The sequence below is a fragment of the Oryctolagus cuniculus genome, chromosome 4 (genome assembly GCF_964237555.1).
Source record: "Oryctolagus cuniculus chromosome 4, mOryCun1.1, whole genome shotgun sequence".
NCBI lineage: Eukaryota > Metazoa > Chordata > Mammalia > Lagomorpha > Leporidae > Oryctolagus > Oryctolagus cuniculus.
The window spans coordinates 56,071,720-56,089,686 of record NC_091435.1 but is presented as its reverse complement, the minus strand read 5'-3'; the positions used below and the strand labels follow the sequence as shown (position 1 = coordinate 56,089,686).

Below are 17,967 nucleotides of genomic sequence, written 5' to 3'. Positions count from 1 at the left end.
CTGTCTTCCAGTTAGCCTTGTGAACTTCCCCCCCCCCCGGGGGGTCGTTCCCTCTAGTCTCCTCTCTCCGCTTGCCTGCCGGTGTCTCGGGCTATTGAGGTTCGGCTCACCTCGCGTTCCAGCGCTGGTGTGTTGAGTCTGCCGCTGATGTCCCAAACTGTGGGCTCCCACGCTGTCCACGCAGGTCCGCTGTGAGACTCCTCCTATGTGCTCTTCTAAGAGTTTTTTAGTTTTATGACTTACATTTAGGTCTTTGATAATTTTGAATTAATTTTTAAAATTTTTATTTTTTAAAATTATTTATTTAAAAGTGGAGTTACAGAGAGAGGGGAAGAGAGACAGAGACAGAGAGAGAGAGAGAGAGAGAGAGAGAAATATTGAGATTGAAGTAATCTATCTGTGGGTTCACTCCCCAAATGGTTGCAAAGGCCAGGGCTGGGCCAGACTGATGCAAGGAGCCAGGAGCTTCCTTTGGGTCTCCCACATGGTTGCAGGGACCCAAGGACCTAGGTTATCCTCAGGTGCTTTCCCAGGCACATTAGCAGAGAATGAGGTCAGAAGTGGAGCAGCTGGGATCGAACTGGTGTCCATATGGGATGCCAGTGTTGCAGGAAGCAGCTTTACCTGCTATGCCAAAATGCTGGCCCCTTTTTAATTTTTGTATATATTATTATTATTATAGTTATTAAGTTTTAAGCTTTTTATTCAGTGAGAGAAATGCATAGGAGAGTGAGGGCCCTGTCTAAGAAACAGAAGGAAATCTGGATTCATACCAAGCACCAGGAGCCAGGCACATGAAGGAGCACACATGCCAGAAGGCATGGGTCGGGTGGCCTGAAGGCGTGGGGCAGCAAGGGGTCCAGGGCAAAAGGAAAAAGGGCTGTATATATTATTAAGTTAGGATCCAACTTCTTCCTTTTGTATGTGACTTCTTTATCCTCAGTATCCTTGATTGAAAAGACCATCCTTTCCCTTTCAAATGATTTTAGCACCTTTGTCAAAAAATATTTTGACTGTCATTTTTGAGCATTTGAGAGTTCGTTACTGAGTTTTATTTTTTTAATTCTTTTTTATTTTTATTTTTAACCTAGAAACCTTTTATTTAAGGTATACAAATTTCATGCATTTTATATATACAAATTTAGGAACACTATGATTCTTCCCACCCTACCCTCCCTCCCACCCACGCTTCTACCTTTCTTCCTCCACTCTCTCTTATTCCTACTTTTTACAAATATCTATTTTCGGTTAACTTTATGCTCTTGAGACTAGCCCTATGCTAAGTAAGTAGTTTCCCTGCTGACTAGTGATCCTGAGCGTTTTCTCAAATATTTGTTGGCCATTTGAATTTCCTCTTTTGAAAAATGGCGGTTCACATCCTTTGCCCATTTCTTTTTTTTTTTTTTTTAACTTTTATTTAATAAATATAAATTTCCAAAGTACAGCTTTTGGATTACAATGGCTTCCCCGCCCCCATAACTTCCCTCCCACTTGCACCCCTCCTATCTCCCACTCCCTCTCCCCTTCCATTCACATCAAGATTCATTTTCAGTTCTCTTTATATACAGAAGATCATTTTAGTATGTATTAAGTAAAAGATTTCAACAGTTTGCACCCACACAGTAACACAAAGTGTGAAGTGCTGTTTGAGTACTAGTTATAGCATTAATTTACTTTGTACAACACATTAAGGACAGAGATCCTACATGGGGAGTAAGTGCACAGTGACTGCTGTTGTTGACTTAACAAATTGACACTCTTGTTTATGGTGATAGTAATCTCCCTAGGCTCTTGTCATGAGTTGCCAAGGCTATGGAAGCCTTTTGAGTTTGCCAATTCTGATCTTATTTAGACAAGGTCATAGTCAAAGTAGGAGTTCTCTCCTCCCTTCAGAGAAAGGTACCTCCTTCTTTGATGGCCTGGTCTTTCCGCTGGATCTGTCTCACAGAGATCTTTCATTTAGTTTTGTTTTTTTTTTTTTTTTTTTTTTTTTCCCCAGAGTGTCTTGGCTTTCCATGCCTGAAATACTCTCATGGGCTCTTCAGCCAGATCTGAATGCCTTAAGGGCTGATTCTGAGGCCAGAGTGCTGTTTAGGATATCTGCCATTCTATGAGTCTGCTGTGTATCTCGCTTCCCATGTTGGATTGTTCTCTCCTTTTTAATTCTCTCAGTTAGTATTAGCAGACATTAGTCTTGTTTATGTGCTCCCTTTGACTCTTTAGTCCTATAATTATGATCAATTGTGAACTGAAATTGATCACCTGGACTAGTGTGATGGCATTGGTACATGCCACCTTGATGGGATTGAATTGGAATCCCCTTTGCCCATTTCTTAACTAGATTGTTTTGTTATTGTTGAGTTTCTTGAGTTCTTTATAGATTCTGGATATTGATCCTTTATCAGTTGCATAGTTTGGAAATATTTTCTCCCATTCTGTTGATTGCCTCTTTAGTTTGTTGAGTGTTTCCTTTGCAGTACATAAGGTGCTTATCTTGATGTAATCTATTTTGTCTATTTTGCACTTGCTGCCGGTGCTTCCGGAGTCTTTCCCAAGAAGTCTTTGCCTATAGCAATGTCTTATAGTGCTTCCCTAGTGTTCTCTAGTAATTTAATGGTATTGGTTCATAGATGCAGGTCCTTGATCCATCTGAGTTCTTTGCATAAGATGCAAGATGGGGATCTTATTTCATACTCCTCTGTGGGGTGATCCAGTGTCCTAGCACCATTTGTTGAAGAGACTGTTGTTTCTTTAGTGACTGATTTTAGCTCCTTTATCAAAGATTAGTCAGTTAAGGATGTGTGGATTGATTTATGGAGTTTCTATTCTGTTCTCTTAGTAGACATATCTGTTTTTGTGCAAGTACCAGGCTATTTTGATTATAACTGCCCTGTATTATGTCTTGAAATCTGGTATTGTGATGACTACCTTTTTAAATTTTTTTTTTAATTGCTTTAGCTATTCAGGATCTCTTGTGTTTCCATGTGAATTTTAGCAATATTTTTTCTAGCTCTGAGAAGAATATAATTGGTATTTTGATTGGGCTCACATCAAATCTGTAAATTGCTTTACATAGTATGGTCATTTTGATAATATTAATTCTTCAAATCCATGAACATGAAATATTTTTCCATTTTTTGTGTCTTCACTTTCTTTCTTTAATGCTTTGTAATTTTTATTTTAGGGATCTTTCACATCCTTAGTTAAATTTATTCCAAGGTACTTAAAATTTGTTTGTAGTTATTGTGAATCTTACAATTTCTTTCTCAGACATGGCATTGTTTGTGTATATAATGAATACTGATTTATGTGTGTTGATTTTATATAGTACAACTTTACCAAACTCTTAAGAGTTCCAGTGTCCTCATAGTGTATTCTTTTGATTCCCCTATATATAGAATCATCTCATCTGCAAAAAGGGATAATTTGACTTCCTCCTTTTCAATTTGTATCACTTTGACTTATTTTTCTTTCCTAATGGCACTGGCTAAAAGTTCCTTAATTATATTGAATAGCAGCGGTGAATGTAGGCATCCTTGCCTGCTTCCCAATCTTAGTGGAAATGCTTCCAATTTTTCCTCTTCAATATGATGCTGGCTTTGGGTTTGTCATATATTGCCTTGAATGTGTTAAGGAATGTTCCTATGTAACCAGTTTGCTTAAGGTTTTCAACATGGAAGGATGTCATATTTTATCAAGTGCTTTCTATGCATGTATGGAGATAATCATATGGTTTTTATTCTTCAATTTGTTAATTTGATGTATCACATTTGTTGCTTTGTGTACGTTGAACCATCCCTGTATACCAGTGGTAAATCCTACTTAATAGAGGTAAATGATCTTTCTGATATGTTGTTGGATTCGATCAGGTAGTATTTTGTGGAGGATTTTACATCTGTGGTCATCAGGGATATTGGTGTATATTTCTCATTGTTCTATTTTTTTCTAGTTTTGGAATTAAAGTGATGCTAGTCTCATAGAAGGAGTTTGGGAGGATTCCCTCCCTTTCAGTTGTTTCAAATAATTCAGAAGAATTGGAGTTATTTTTTCCTTTAATTGTCTGGTAGAGTTCAGCAGTGAAACCATCTAGTCCTGGGCTTTTTTTTTTTTTTCCTCGTGGGAGGGTCTTTATTGCGGATTCAACCTCAACCTCTGTCTTGATTATTGGTCTAGTTAAGTTTTCTGTGTCTTCATGACACAATTTTGATAGATTGTATGTATGCAGGAATCTACCCATTGCTTCTAGATTTTCCAGTTTGTTAGCATATAGCTATCTGGAGTTATTCCTGATGATATTTTTATTCTGTGGCATCTGTTGTAATATTCTTTTCATCTCTGATTTTATTAGTTTGGGTCTTCTCCTTTTTTTTTTTTTCTTTTTTTGGCTAGTTGGACCAATGGTGGGTCAATTTTTTTCTTAAAAAAATTTTTTTTTCAGGCCGGCGCCGCGGCTCACTAGGCTAATCCTCCGCCTAGCGGCGCCGGCACACCGGGTTCTAGTCCCAGTCGGGGCGCCGGATTCTGTCCCGGTTGCCCCTCTTCCAGGCCAGCCCTCTGCTGTGGCCAGGGAGTGCAGTGGAGGATGGCCCAGGTGCTTGGGCCCTGCACCCCATGGGAGACCAGGAAAAGCACCTGGCTCCTGGCTCCTGCCATCGGATCAGCGCAGTGCGCCGGCCGCAACGCGCGGGCCACGGCGGCCATTGGAGGGTGAACCAACGGCAAAGGAAGACCTTTCTCTCTCTCTCTCTCACTGTCCACTCTACCTATCAAAAAAAAAAATAATAATTTTTTTTTTCGGCTGGCGCCATAGCTCAATAGGCTAATCCTCCGCCTTTGGCGCCGGCACCTGGGTTCTAGTCCCGGTCAGGGCGCCGGATTCTGTCCCGGTTGCCCCTTTTCCAGTTCAGTTCTCTGCTGTGGCCCAGGAGTGCAGTGGAGGATGGCCCAAATCCTTGGGCCCTGCACCCACATGGGAGACCAGGAGAAGCACCTGGTTCCTGGCTTCGGATCAGCGCGGAGTGCCGGCATGCTCAGCGGCCATTGGAGGGTGAACCAACAGTAAAGGAAGACCTTTCTCTCTGTCTATCTCTCACTGTCCACTCTGCCTGTCAAAAAAATTTTTTTTTCTTCATTTCACTGATATTTTGTGTCTCTTTTTTGGTTTCAATTTTGTTTATTTCTTTTCTAATTTTAATCATATTTTTCCTCACACTAATTCTAATTTGGGGTTTGGTTTGTTCTTGTTTTTCTAGATCCATAGATGCATTGTTAGAACCATTTATTTGATGCCTTTTGAATATCTTGATGTAGGCACCAATTGCTATAAGCTTCCCTCTTAATACTGATTTTGCTGTACCCATAAGTTTTGATTTGTTGTGTTTCATTGTCGTTTGTTTCTAAGAATTTTTTTGATTTTCCTTTTGATTTCTTCTATGACTGATTGTTCAGGAGAGTGTTCAGTCTCCATGTGATTGCTTATTTTCTAGAGTTTCTCAAGTGGTAATTTCCAGCTTCATTTCATTGTGTTCAGAAAAAATATATGGTATTCAATTTTTTTTATTTTGTTGATACTTGCCTTAGGGCCTAGCATATGGTCTTATCCTAGAAAAAGTTCCATGCACTAATGAAAAGAGCAGGTATTCTGTAGCTGTGGAATGAAATGTTTTGTAAATATCAATTAAGTCCATTTCTTCCATAATATAGGCTAACTCTGTTGTTTGTTGATTTTTTGTCTAGTCAATCTGTCCATTGATGAAAGTGTGGTATTGATGTCCCCCATTATTGCATTAGAGTTTATGTCTCCCTTTGAATCCATTAATATTTGTTTTAAATAGCCTGGCATCCTGGCATTGGGTGCTTATACATTTACTGTAGTTACATCTTTCTATTGAATTGATCCCTTAATCATTACATTATACCCTTCTTTGTGTTAAAATCTATTTTGTCTGATTAGGATGGTTACTCATGCTGTTTCTTATGTTCTGTTAGCATGGAATATTTTTTTTTCCAACCTTTCACTTTCAGTCTGTGTGTCTCTTTTTCGTTATATGTGTTACTTGCACGCCATTCAGCCAGTCTGTATCTTTTAATTGGAGAATTTACAGCCATTTACATTCAAGGTTATATTGATAGACAATGACTTCTTCCTGCCACTTTTCCATAAATATTTCTATTATTTGTTTTGAACTTCCTTTGTATTTTTCATAGGAAATTTTCTTTTTCTTCCTGTTTTTTTTTTTTAATTTAAAGTTTTATTTATTTATTTGAAAGGCAGAATTACAGAGAGGCAGAGGCAGAGAGAGAGAGAGAGAGAGAGAGAGAGTGAGTGAGTAAGGTCTTTTATCTGCTGGTTCACTCCCGAAATGGCTGCAACAGCCGGAGCCATGCCAATGTAAAGCAAGGAGCCAGGAGCTTCTTCTGGGCCTCCCATGTGGATGCAGGGGCCCAAGGACTTGGACAATGTTCTGCTGCTTTCTCAGGCCATAGCAGCAAGCTGGATCAGAAGAAGAGCAGCTGGGACTATAACCAGTGCCCATATGGGATGCTGGCACTGAGGGTGGCAGGTTGACCCACTATGCCACAGTGCTAGCCCCTACTAGGAGATTTTCTGCCTTCACGTTCTGTCATAATAATGACTGTCTTTTTCTGTTTTTGTGAGCACCTTTTGTAAGGGTAGATGAGTGGTGACAAATTCTTTCAATTTCAAGCATGGATACCTGATTATTTCATCTTTTTATCATTTAGATCATATTCTCTCTTTATTTATAACATCTATATTTATAACATCTTTTTATCATTTAGATCATATTCTCTCTTTATTTATAACATCTATGACTTGTCCTTGGGCTTTCATCTTCAATATATAAAATTGTAAGATATAGTACTACTTACATGTCCAATCCTTCAAGAATGATTCTTGAGTGCTGAGAAGTGGCATGATTTGACTCAGACAAAACATGTTTGTAAGTAAAACTGATTGAGTCTTAGAATTTGAATATTTGGACTTTTAACTTCCAATCTAAAAGTGAAGAAAATTGTACCAAAGTAAATATGAACAGCATGATCAGTATAATAGCGGTAATAACTATCACTTTAGCAGTGACACTCTCTTGGTAATGTTTAGTACTATAGCATTTTTATGTATAATATACTCTGTTTAATATTCTTAATCATTTCTCTCATAACACAGCGGTACGTGTTTTTTGTCTTTATACCTCTTTATACATGTTATTTTGTGAATACCTTGTTTTTAAAATTATAACTTATTTAAAATATATAATAAATGCAAAGAATAATAACCCAATGTGTTAAATATCATATTTAACTAATATTTCTATTAATTATTTGACAGTTGTTTCTATGTGTTTTTAAAGTAATATTACAGGAAGTCATGACCTCATTTCTATTTAATTTCTGAGTCTGTTACCCTCCTTCCTTGGAGTTATCCACTATATAAATAGTTTTCAGTCTTTCCAGCTCAATTTTTTTATATTTTACTTAATATATCATATATTTATACAGTATACAGTGTTTGTATTTCTGAATTTTTAAGTTCAGAAGTGGTGTTGAACTTATCATTCCAAATCTTGTTTTCACTCAGTCTTGTATCTTAGGTGTTTAAAGAGCACTTTAGATACCAAGACTCTGTGGTTAAAATTTGTAGCCACAGTTCAAATTTTGTGCTTACCTTTAGATATGTGAATCAACTTGAAATCTATTAACAATCAACTTAGGCTTATAATTATTTGATTATACATTGGTTTATCAGTGTACCTGTATATTTGAAATTTTACCTTTTAAACCTCTAATAATTTAATACTTGTGTAGTATTACTCTCTTGGGCATTTGCATGTACACACTCTTGCAATATGAATATCCTATCTTTTCCTCCAAAGATAAGTGGGAAATTAAAAGATATAGCAAAAAAAAGATATAGCATAGATGGGAAATTATTTCTCCTCTTTGAGTTCAGTATTCTTTTCTGTCCATATTAAATGATTTACCATATAGAAATGTGTTTGTATCCTTAGATTTTTATTTTGAATACATGCCCTGACTTTTTCAGATTCATTTGTGCTTTATTAGAATTGAGTATAATTCAATTCTGTTTTGCAGGGGTTTGCAACCAAGTAAGACATTAGATAACATTTCTACAAAGCAGGCTGCACACACTAAAGAAAAGCGGAGAGATGATGATGGCATTTCTCTTGCATTGTCTGATACTCAGCTTAAAGGTTTGTGAACCTTAGAAAACTGTTGGAATTTGAATTTTTGCCTATTGATTTTACAGTAATTTTAAATGATAAATAAATATTTTTTCAGTGTACATTGAAAGACTACTTCACAATAACGTGAGTTTACCAACACAAAGAAAATTGCTAAACATACTATTTATATTCTGTACTATACATTTCTTGATTTCCTTTTTTACTAATTCCAAAAGTTAGATTTGAAAACCATTTCTTTTCTTATTTGGGGAGGGACAGCTGGGGATATAGCTATATGGTTACAATTTCAATTTAATTATTTTATGTCCTGTTTTATGGATGTTATGTTATTGATAATGGAACTTCTTAAAGACAAATTTTATATTGTTATTTTTTAAAAAGATATATTTATTTAGGATCTTGGTAAAAAAATAAGACTGGGAATAAGAGAGGGAGGAGGAAGAGGGGTGGGAATATGGGTGGGAGGGCAGGCTCAGTGGGAAAAATCACCATGTTCCTAAAGTTGTAATTATGAAGTGTATGAAGTTTGTAACTATAAAGCTGTATAGTTCTGCGTGCATTCCTATAGACTTACTTCTAAGGATACAGTTTAAAAACTTGCCATGGGACCCCAATTTCCCTTAAGCTGGGTGGTAAAAATACCACCTTAAGTGTTAAAGTGATCATATGGATAGGATCAAGTGTTAAAGTGATCATACAAATGGGATTAAGTGTCTGGTAATAACAGTAGAATTAAAAAGGAGTGAATGCTCCAACATGGGAAGCAGTCCATACAGCAGACTCATAGAGTGACAATCTCTTTAAGTAGCACTTTGACCTCAGAATCAGCCCTTAAGGCATTCTACTCTGGCTGAAAAGCCCATGAAAGCATTTCAGGCATGGAAAGCCAAGACACTGTGGCAAAAAATGTCCTATATGAAGGACCTCTATGGGTAAGACCCCAGTGAAAAGTCGTCATCTCTGGAGGGAGGAGAGAACTTCCACTTTGCTTGTGGCCTTGTCTAAATACTGACAGAGTTTTTGGATTCAAAAGGCTTCCATAGCCAAGGCAGCTCATATCAAGAGCCTTAAATGATCACTGATGTCATATATATGAGTGTTAATTGTTAAATTAACAACAGGAGTCACTGTATACTTTTTTTTATTTAATGAATGCATCTTTACATAGATACAACTTTAGGAATACAGTGGTTCTTTCCCTCATGCCCCCATCCCTCTCCCTTCCCACCTCCCATTCCCTCTCCCATCTCCTTCTTCATTATGGATCATTTTTAGTATGACTTTATATATAGAGGACCATCTCTATGCTAATCACAGATTTCAACAATTTGCCCCCATGCCCACACATAACATATAGATTACAGTCTGGGGAGAGAATTTGCAGTCAATTCTCATATTGCAATTCAATAGGAACAGAGGTCCTACCTGGGGAACAAGCATAGTGACTACTGTTATTCCTTTAACAATTAACACTCTTTTTTTTTTTTTTTTTTTTTTTTTTATGATGTCAGTGATCATCCGGGGTTCTTGTCGTGAGCTGCTGGGGCTATGGAGGTCTTTTGTGACCATAGACTCTGTCGTTATTTGGACACGACCATAAGCAAAGAGGATGTTCTCCTATCCCTTCAGAGAAGAGTGTCTCCTGCTTTGGTGACCCTTCCTTTCCTCTGAGGTCTCGCAGAGATCCTCCATGTAGGTTTTTTTTTTTTTTTTTTTTTTTCCACAGAGTCTTGTCTTTCCATGCCTGAGATGCTCTTGCAGGCCTTTCAGCCTGACCAGGAAGCCTTATGGGTTGATTCTGAGGTCAGAGTGTTATTTACTGCGAAAGTCATTCTAGGAGTCTACTGTGTGCACTGCTTCCCATGTTGGTCCCTCCTTCCTTTTTTAATTCTATTATTTTTTCTTGGTATTTGATGTTATTTATGTTGTCCCTTTTAAACTTAGACAAATCCATCTGTTGCCTTTAACACTTAAATTGATCATTGTAACAATGAAGATGGTGTTTATGCCACTGATTCTTATGGTTTGGAGCCCCATGATTAGTTCTCAGGCTGTACCCTTAGAGGTGAGTCTATATGCTTGTATGCATAACTATACTGTTTTACAGTTTTAGACTACCTCCTCCATCTCTTATTCCCTCCCTTTTTTTTAACTGGTATCTTTTCCCAATTGCTTTAAAATACCTATAATTAACTCTGATTTACATAGAGAGTTCAACCTATAGTGTGAGGTAGATGAGAGAGAGAGAGAGAAAGAAAACAGAGGAAAAAGAAAAAAAAACAAAATCAAAAAGATATACACAGTAAAAAGTAACAGTAGTTAACTGTCTCTCAACAATCAGGTCAAGGATTCTTGAGGACATTAGTTCTGTAAGGAGTCATTGTATACTAACTTCTCATGGAGGACCTCTGTCCTCAAAGTTGTATTATGAGAGTTAACAGTAAAACTTATTCTCAAACATTTATTTTGTTTCAGTGTATTAAGTGGAGGATATTCTTAGGTCACTTAAGTTTTAGTTTTGCCTGTGTCCATGTCCATTGCTTGTTTTCTTGGGTGCTTCCTTAATTAATGATAAAACTCATTCTCAAGGATGTACTTTCTCTTAATATATTAAGTGGAGGATATTCTTATGTCTCATAGTTGAAGTTATGTCAAAGTACTTGCAAAAGATGTATCATTCTTGGGTGCTTCTTTAAGGTCAATTAGCTTTCTCAAAAAAAATATGAAATAAGCTTCAAGATGTAATGACTTTTTTTAAAGATTTATTTTATTTTTTCCACTTTTATTTAATAAATATAAATTTCCAAAGTACAGCTTATGGATTACAATAGCTTTTTACCCCCATAATTTCCCTTCCACCTGCAACCCTCCCCTTTCCCACTCCCTCTCCCCTTCCATCCTTCCATTCACATAAAGATTTATTTTCTTTTTTTTTTCTTTTTTTCTTTTTTAACAGGCAGAGTGGACAGTGAGAGAGAGAGAGAGAGAGAGAGACAGAGAGAAAGGTCTTCCTTTGCCGTTGGTTCACCCTCCAATGGCCACTGAAGCCAGTGCGCTGCAGCTGGCGCACTGCGCTGATCCAAAGGCAGGAGCCAGGTGCTTCTCCTGGTCTCCCATGGGGTGCAGGGCCCAAGGACTTCAGCCATCCTTCACTGCACTCCCAGGCCACAGCAGAGAGCTGGCCTGGAAGAGGGGCAACCGGGACAGAATCCAGCGCCCCGACTGGGACTAGAACCTGGTGTGCCAGTGCCGCAAGGCGGAGGATTAGCCTAGTTAGCCGCAGCGCCGTCCAAGATTCCTTTTCAATTCTCTTTATATACAGGAGATCAATTTAGTATATATTAAGTAGAGATTTCAACATTTTGTACCCACACAGAAACATAAAGAGTGAAATACTGTTTGAGTACTAGTTATAGCATTAATTCACATTGTACAACACATTAAGGACAGAGATCCTACATGAGGAGTAAGTGCACAGTGACTCCTGTTGTTGACTTAACAAATTGACACTGTTGTTTATGGCGTCAGTAATCTCCCTAGGCTCTTGTCATGAGTTGCCTTTTGAGTTCACCAATTCTGATCTTATTTAGACAAGGTCATAGTCAAAGTAGGAGTTCTCTCCTCCCTTCAGAGAAAGGTACCTCCTTCTTTGATGGCCTGGTCTTTCCGCTGGGATCTCACTCACAGAGATCTTTCATTTAGGATTTTTTTTTTTTTTTTTGCCAGAGTGTTTTGGCTTTCCATGCCTAAAATACTCTGATGGACTCTTCATCCAAATCTGAATGCCTTCGCGGCTGATTCTGAGGCCAGAGTGCTGTTTAGGACATCTGCCATTCTATGAGTCTGTTGTGTATCCCGCTTCCCATGTTGGATTGGTTTCTCTCTTTTTTATTCTATCAGTTAGTATTAGCAGACACTTGTCTTGTTTATGTGATCCCTTTGACTCTTAGACCTATCAGTATGATCAATTGTGAACTGAAATTGATCACCTGGACTAGTGTGATGGCATTGGTACATGCCACCTTGATGGGACTGAGTTGGAATCCCCAGGCACGTTTCTAACTCTAGCATTTGGGGCAAGTCAGCTTGAGCTTGTCCCAAATTGTACATCTTCTCCCTCACTTATTCCCACTCTTATATTTAACAGAGATCACTTTTCAGTTAAGTTTAAACACCTAAGAATAATTGTGTGTTAATTACAGAGTTCAACCAATAGTATTAACTAGAACAAAAAATACTAAAAGGGATAAAGTATTACATTGTACATCAACAGTCAGGACAAGGGCTGATGAAGTCACTGTTTCTCATAGTGTCCATGTCACTTCAGTAGGTTTCCTTTTTGGTGCTCAGTTAGTTGTCAGCGATCAGGGAGAACATATGATATTTGCCCCTTTGGGACTGGCTTATTTCACTTAGCATGATATGTTCCAGATTCCTCCATTTTGTTGCAAATGACCGGATTTCATTGTTTTTGACTGCTGGATAGTATTCTATAGAGTACGTGTCCCATAATTTCTTCATCCAGTCTTCTACTGATGGGCATTTAGGTTGATTCTAGGTTTTAGCTATTTTTATTTGTCCATCTTTAATGGAAATGTATTACATTTAATTTTAGTTTTAAAATTTTTTTTATATAATATGAACAAATATAGTGTTTTTTATATATACAGGCTTAAGAGCATAGTGATACTTCTTATGCTACTCTCCCTCCTGGCCACGCACCTTCTTCCCTCCTTCCTTTCTTATAATTTTTGCAATGACATACTTTCACTTTATTTTATAATCACAAGCTTACTTAACAGAAAGGCAGAATGAGAGAGACAGAGATCTTTTCCATTTTCCCCAAATCACAACAATGTCCAGGGCAGGTTCAGGCTGAAGCCAGGAATCAGAAACTCCACCTTTGTCTCTCATGTGAGTAGCAGGAGCCCAAGTAATTGGGCCGTCATCCACTGCTTTCCCAGGTGCATTAGCAGGGAGCTGGATTGGAAGCAGAGTGGCCGGGAATTGAACTGGAGCTCAGATGTGAGATGCTGGTGTCTCAAGCACTGGCTTAACCACCTGCTCCACAAGCCATTCCCCATATTTAAATAATTTAACAGTTTATTATATTAAAAATAAAATTTCATATGTTTTTCTAAATACTGTGTGGATGATTTGGGGAGAATCTATTTCCCTCCTTAGGGAAAGTATAATAGTTTCTTTGGAACTTAAAAGAGATTTGGCTGTCAGAGATTTTGACTTCAAGTCTGTTTCAATGCCTTCCTTTTAAGCTACAATATAGACATGGTGTCCTAACAGTTATTATGAGTCAAAGCAGTTAGAGTAACAACAAGAATACTTTAAGAGAATGTGTGTAGTGTTGAAGAACTTTTACTGAATGGAGAGAAAACGTCGATCAGTATTGGACAAACTATAACAGTTGTGAATGAAAGGAAGCTGCTTTGTGATTAGCTTTTTTGATAAGCTTTGAGCTGCTACTTGCATAATAGATTTAGAAAGCCAAATAATTCAAGATAACTTTGAATTACCTAGGTAGAACTTTTTGCAAGGCATTTTTTTTATATAGCACATGTATCTGATAACTGAAATGCTAAGTATTTTTAGAACAGATTGGCATAGTATTCAAAATGATACTTTGTTGACTTAAGAAAGGAACCATTTCCTTGTCTGTAGAATGGTGGCTTTATTGGAGTCTTTAAATGGCAGTCTTGGTTATTAAAAATATGAAACAAACTTTCAATTGGATTGAGAGTTCTATAATTGATTTCATATCATAGTCAACTGCTGGGAAAAGATATTTTGACTCCTTTTAAAAGAACACACGACACTTTATAATTATAATTCCTTTCCATTTAAAAGTATGTGTATGTGTGTAACATTTTAAGATACAACTGGTTTACAAAAATCACAATAAATCAAGACTTTTTTAAGACATGATTTTTCCATATTTTATTAACTGTTTTTGTTTTGGTCTTACAGTCAAAAGCATTCACAGCAAATGGAACAACATGGCTTCATTGTTCTTCTTTGGTTTCTCTTAAAAAGAATACACTATGTGTTTCCTTCACTACTTACTTGTGTATATAGGCATTAATAAATGATATTCCTACATGTTCATCCAGTGTCAGCATGAGAATTTAACAGTGGACTTCTGTTTTAATGAACTTTGGAAGTAGTATAGCAATTTTGACAATGTTTCTTTAGTACCTCTAAAAGGGATTCTTCCTGAACTTTTTGGCCATATTTATGCCTCTTTTGTTTTTTAAGACCTTACCAGTGCAATTAGAGGTTGTGATTGTCTTGAAGAGGGGAGCAGAAACAAGGATGTTACATATTCTGATTCAAAAATGGAACCCACTCTGATTTCCAGGAAGACAAAGAAAAGGCTTAGAAGTCATTTACCTGATGCTCATAATTCTGTTTCTTCTATGGATAAGTCAGCAGAACAAACAGTAAGTAGAAGTATTTAGATGTCATAGGAAGTAATTTTGTACTGTGTTAAAAATGAGTTCACTGTGGACGAATAATGTTCCTCCTAGCTTTGAGCTTTTATTAGATGTCTTTCTTTTTTGGTTTTCTTCTAGATTTATATTTATAACATACTTAAATGCAACTCCTGACAACAATAAGGGTTATAAGAACTAGTATCTAATATGATTTGGTAAAATTTAAAGTTGTTCCTTCTCTGAATCTACTCTTTCCTTAATAGTTTGGTGTATATATTTTAGACTTGTCTTTTTGCTACTTTTAACCAAATCCTATTTATGCAGTCTAGCTTCTTGCTTATTTTTTTCACTTGCTTTGTAAAATTATCAGATTGCTTTTGTTGGTGGCAATGTACTTACTGAATTAATTAAGCTTCTATTTATCTAGAATTGAGGGAATGTGTTATAATTAAAGTACTGTACTTAATACATATATTTCCTATTTCAAAGACTTATTATAGAATGAACAATAGAATGAGGCCATGGGAAGACAGTTTTGTGATTCTTATTATTCACAAAATAAGGCACCTTGTAATGCCTTTAAATTATAAATGCAAACATGATTTGCATAGTACTAGAGATACTGAAGATAATGTTTGATATATTAATATTATCCTGTTACATTTTAATCTGTTTCCTATTGTTACTATAGTGGTTGATTACATTCCCTTATTACTTTTGCAAGATAAAAATATTTATTATTTAAAAGATAATTTCATTCTAAAATTGACTTAGGTCATGGGAGACCATCTGAATCACTTATAAAGATGAGTATCTTCCAGTATTATCCATTAAACAGTTGTTTAGGCTTCAAATTAGACAGATTAAACCCATATCTTTATGTAGTTTTCTATCCATGCAGTTATAGAAATGACATAATATTTTTACTTTTATATTACTTGTTAGGAGTTTAAACCTTATAAAAGTCTTTTAAACAAATTGGAAAAATGCTAAATTTTTGTATGCACTTATCTATGTTCAGAAAGAACCAGAAAATGACTCAACAGTATCTGCGGAGTTTGACAAGTCAAGTGAAAGCTATCATCAAGATGGAAAACTACTTGAAGAAGTTTCACCTGAATCTATTGAAAATGATTTTACTAAACTGTCTGCATTTAGTAGTCAGGAATTGGCTTTGAGTACTGTTCCCAAAACTGCTTCTGCCTGTTCAACCTCTGAATCTTTTGAGAACTCTATTTCCAGTGATTCTGTGGGTATTTCTTCCCTGATTGAAAAGATTGAGAATGAATTGAATACAATAGAAAATTCTGTTCCAAGTGGACACGATGAAGGGAACCAATCGTTGATTTCTGCTGAACCAAGTAAGTAATAGGAGGGTTATAGAAACACTTGATGTTCTCTGCTTTACTTAAATTTTTCCCTGAACAATTTTGCTAAAGCAATAAGTGGTTATAATATCACTGTGTAAATTATTGGGGAAAAAAAAGTCTTGAGGGTTTGGAAATTTCTTTGTGACTCTTGGAATACCAATTTAGGTATTTGGAAGCAGATATGATTATTTTTAGATTAGTACACATAATCGAACTCAGTAGTTTTTTTAATCAGTTATACATTTGGTTATTAAAATGTGAAAACAGGCCTATGGCAATTGAAATCTATGTCTTCTGGAAAAAAAGTTTGTCTTAGAATTAATTGAACCACACAAATAAAAGCACCAGCATCATTCTTTCCATCTCAAACCTGCTAGACACTCCCTGTACAAATAATCAAGCTGTAGGGTTTGGGGAGGGGAACACAGGGATCCTTGTTTAGGAAGTTTTTCAAATGATCTCATAAATCAGGTACTATTTTTGAATTTTTGAATACAAAACACACATTAAATAGCAACTAGAAAAGGAAAACCAAAACAGGAAGAAATGTTTTACATTTTTTTTTTATCTTTTATTTAATGAATATAGATTTCCAAAGTACGACTCATGTGTTACAATGGCTTCCCCCCCCATACCGTCCCTCCCACCCACAACCCTCCCCTTTCCCACTCCCTCTCCCCTTCCATTCACATCAAGATTCATTTTCGATTATCTTAATATACAGAAGATCAGCTTAGTATACCTTAAGTATTTCAACAGTTTGCTCCCACACAGAAACATAAAGTGAAAAATAATAGATGATTTTTTTAAATGATGATGAAATCAGATCAGACCTATTGTCATGTTTAATCCCAGTGAGAGTCAAGTTGGGAATTGTTTTACATTTTAATCAGTTCTAATCCACATTGACTGTCTAAAGATTTTTGAAAGTGGTGAGAAGTCTATAAGTAACCAAAGTGTAGAGCTTGTTTGGTGAATCTTCATCCTCATTACATTTTTTTGACAATCTCACATAGTTGTGGTATGGGATGTTCCTTATTCCTTTGGCCCAGATGGTTTTGTTGAGCCTGGTATCAATGTGCACATCTGGGAGTCCCCATCTCTTTCATGGCAAACTTCTGGATCTTTTTGAGTGCCAGAGGGGCATGCTTCTTGAAGCTCACTCCATGGATGCATTTGTGAATGTTGATGTCGGGTCATGACTTCATTGATGGCAGTATGGCCCTTCTTCTCGCCACCCTTCTTTGTGGGAGCCATCTTGTAGGGCCCAAGTTGGAAAGGAAGAGCAACTAATAGTTTTTAAAAAAGGTTCTCCAAGGATGATTATTACTGTCATTTGATTGATGAAATTGAAATATGGAGAGTTTGAGTACCAGCTAATTCTCATTAATTTTGATTTAATAACCTTTTGGGTAGCTGGTGAGGTCATAGGGAAAACATGCTAAAGGAAATGCAGTGAATAGTCTCCCACATTTCCCCATGATCATCCATTTGTTTGTCCAAAAGCCAGCTAATTAATAGGGTTTAAAGGGCAATTTAGGGTGATGGCACAATATACAGTTGAAACTTGTTCTAAGATCTCCTCACGGCTTTAATCATTTTTAAAGATGTTTATCCTCAAGAAGGTAAGGTTACAGGTAACTGTTGATAATAGCAGTGATATAAAGCATTGTATAGGGCTATTATAAATTAGGTAATTTTTTAGGTAGTTTTTTTTTTAAGGATTTTATTTATTTATTTGACAGGTAGAGTTACAGAGAGAGAGACAGAGAGAAATGGCCACTACGGCTGGAGCTACGCCAATCTGAAGCCAGGAGCCAGGAGTCTCTTCCTGGTCTCCCATGTGGGTGCAGGGGCCCAAGGACTCAGACCATCCTCCTTCCCAGGCACAGCAGAGAGCTGGACTGGAGGAGGAGCAAC

At 36.7% G+C, this 17,967-nt stretch overlaps 1 protein-coding gene and 1 pseudogene across 25 annotated transcripts in view; one reads left to right on the top strand and one right to left on the bottom strand.

The window, feature by feature from the left end:
• SENP7 (SUMO specific peptidase 7) overlaps window positions 1-17,967 on the top strand; it is a 205,331-nt gene that overhangs the window by 132,149 nt on the left and 55,215 nt on the right. For 24 of the 25 annotated variants that reach the window (XM_070072017.1, XM_051819124.2, XM_051819121.2 and 21 more), the window contains 3 exons: window positions 8,116-8,234; window positions 14,499-14,683; window positions 15,699-16,038. In XM_070072017.1, coding sequence (XP_069928118.1) covers window positions 8,116-8,234; window positions 14,499-14,683; window positions 15,699-16,038 — 644 coding nt within the window. Of the gene's footprint in view, window positions 1-8,115; window positions 8,243-14,498; window positions 14,684-15,698; window positions 16,039-17,967 lie in introns of those variants that run through there. The other variant, XM_051819131.2, reaches the window with a different exon arrangement.
• On the bottom strand, window positions 16,943-17,799 carry LOC108178012 (large ribosomal subunit protein eL31-like; annotated as a pseudogene).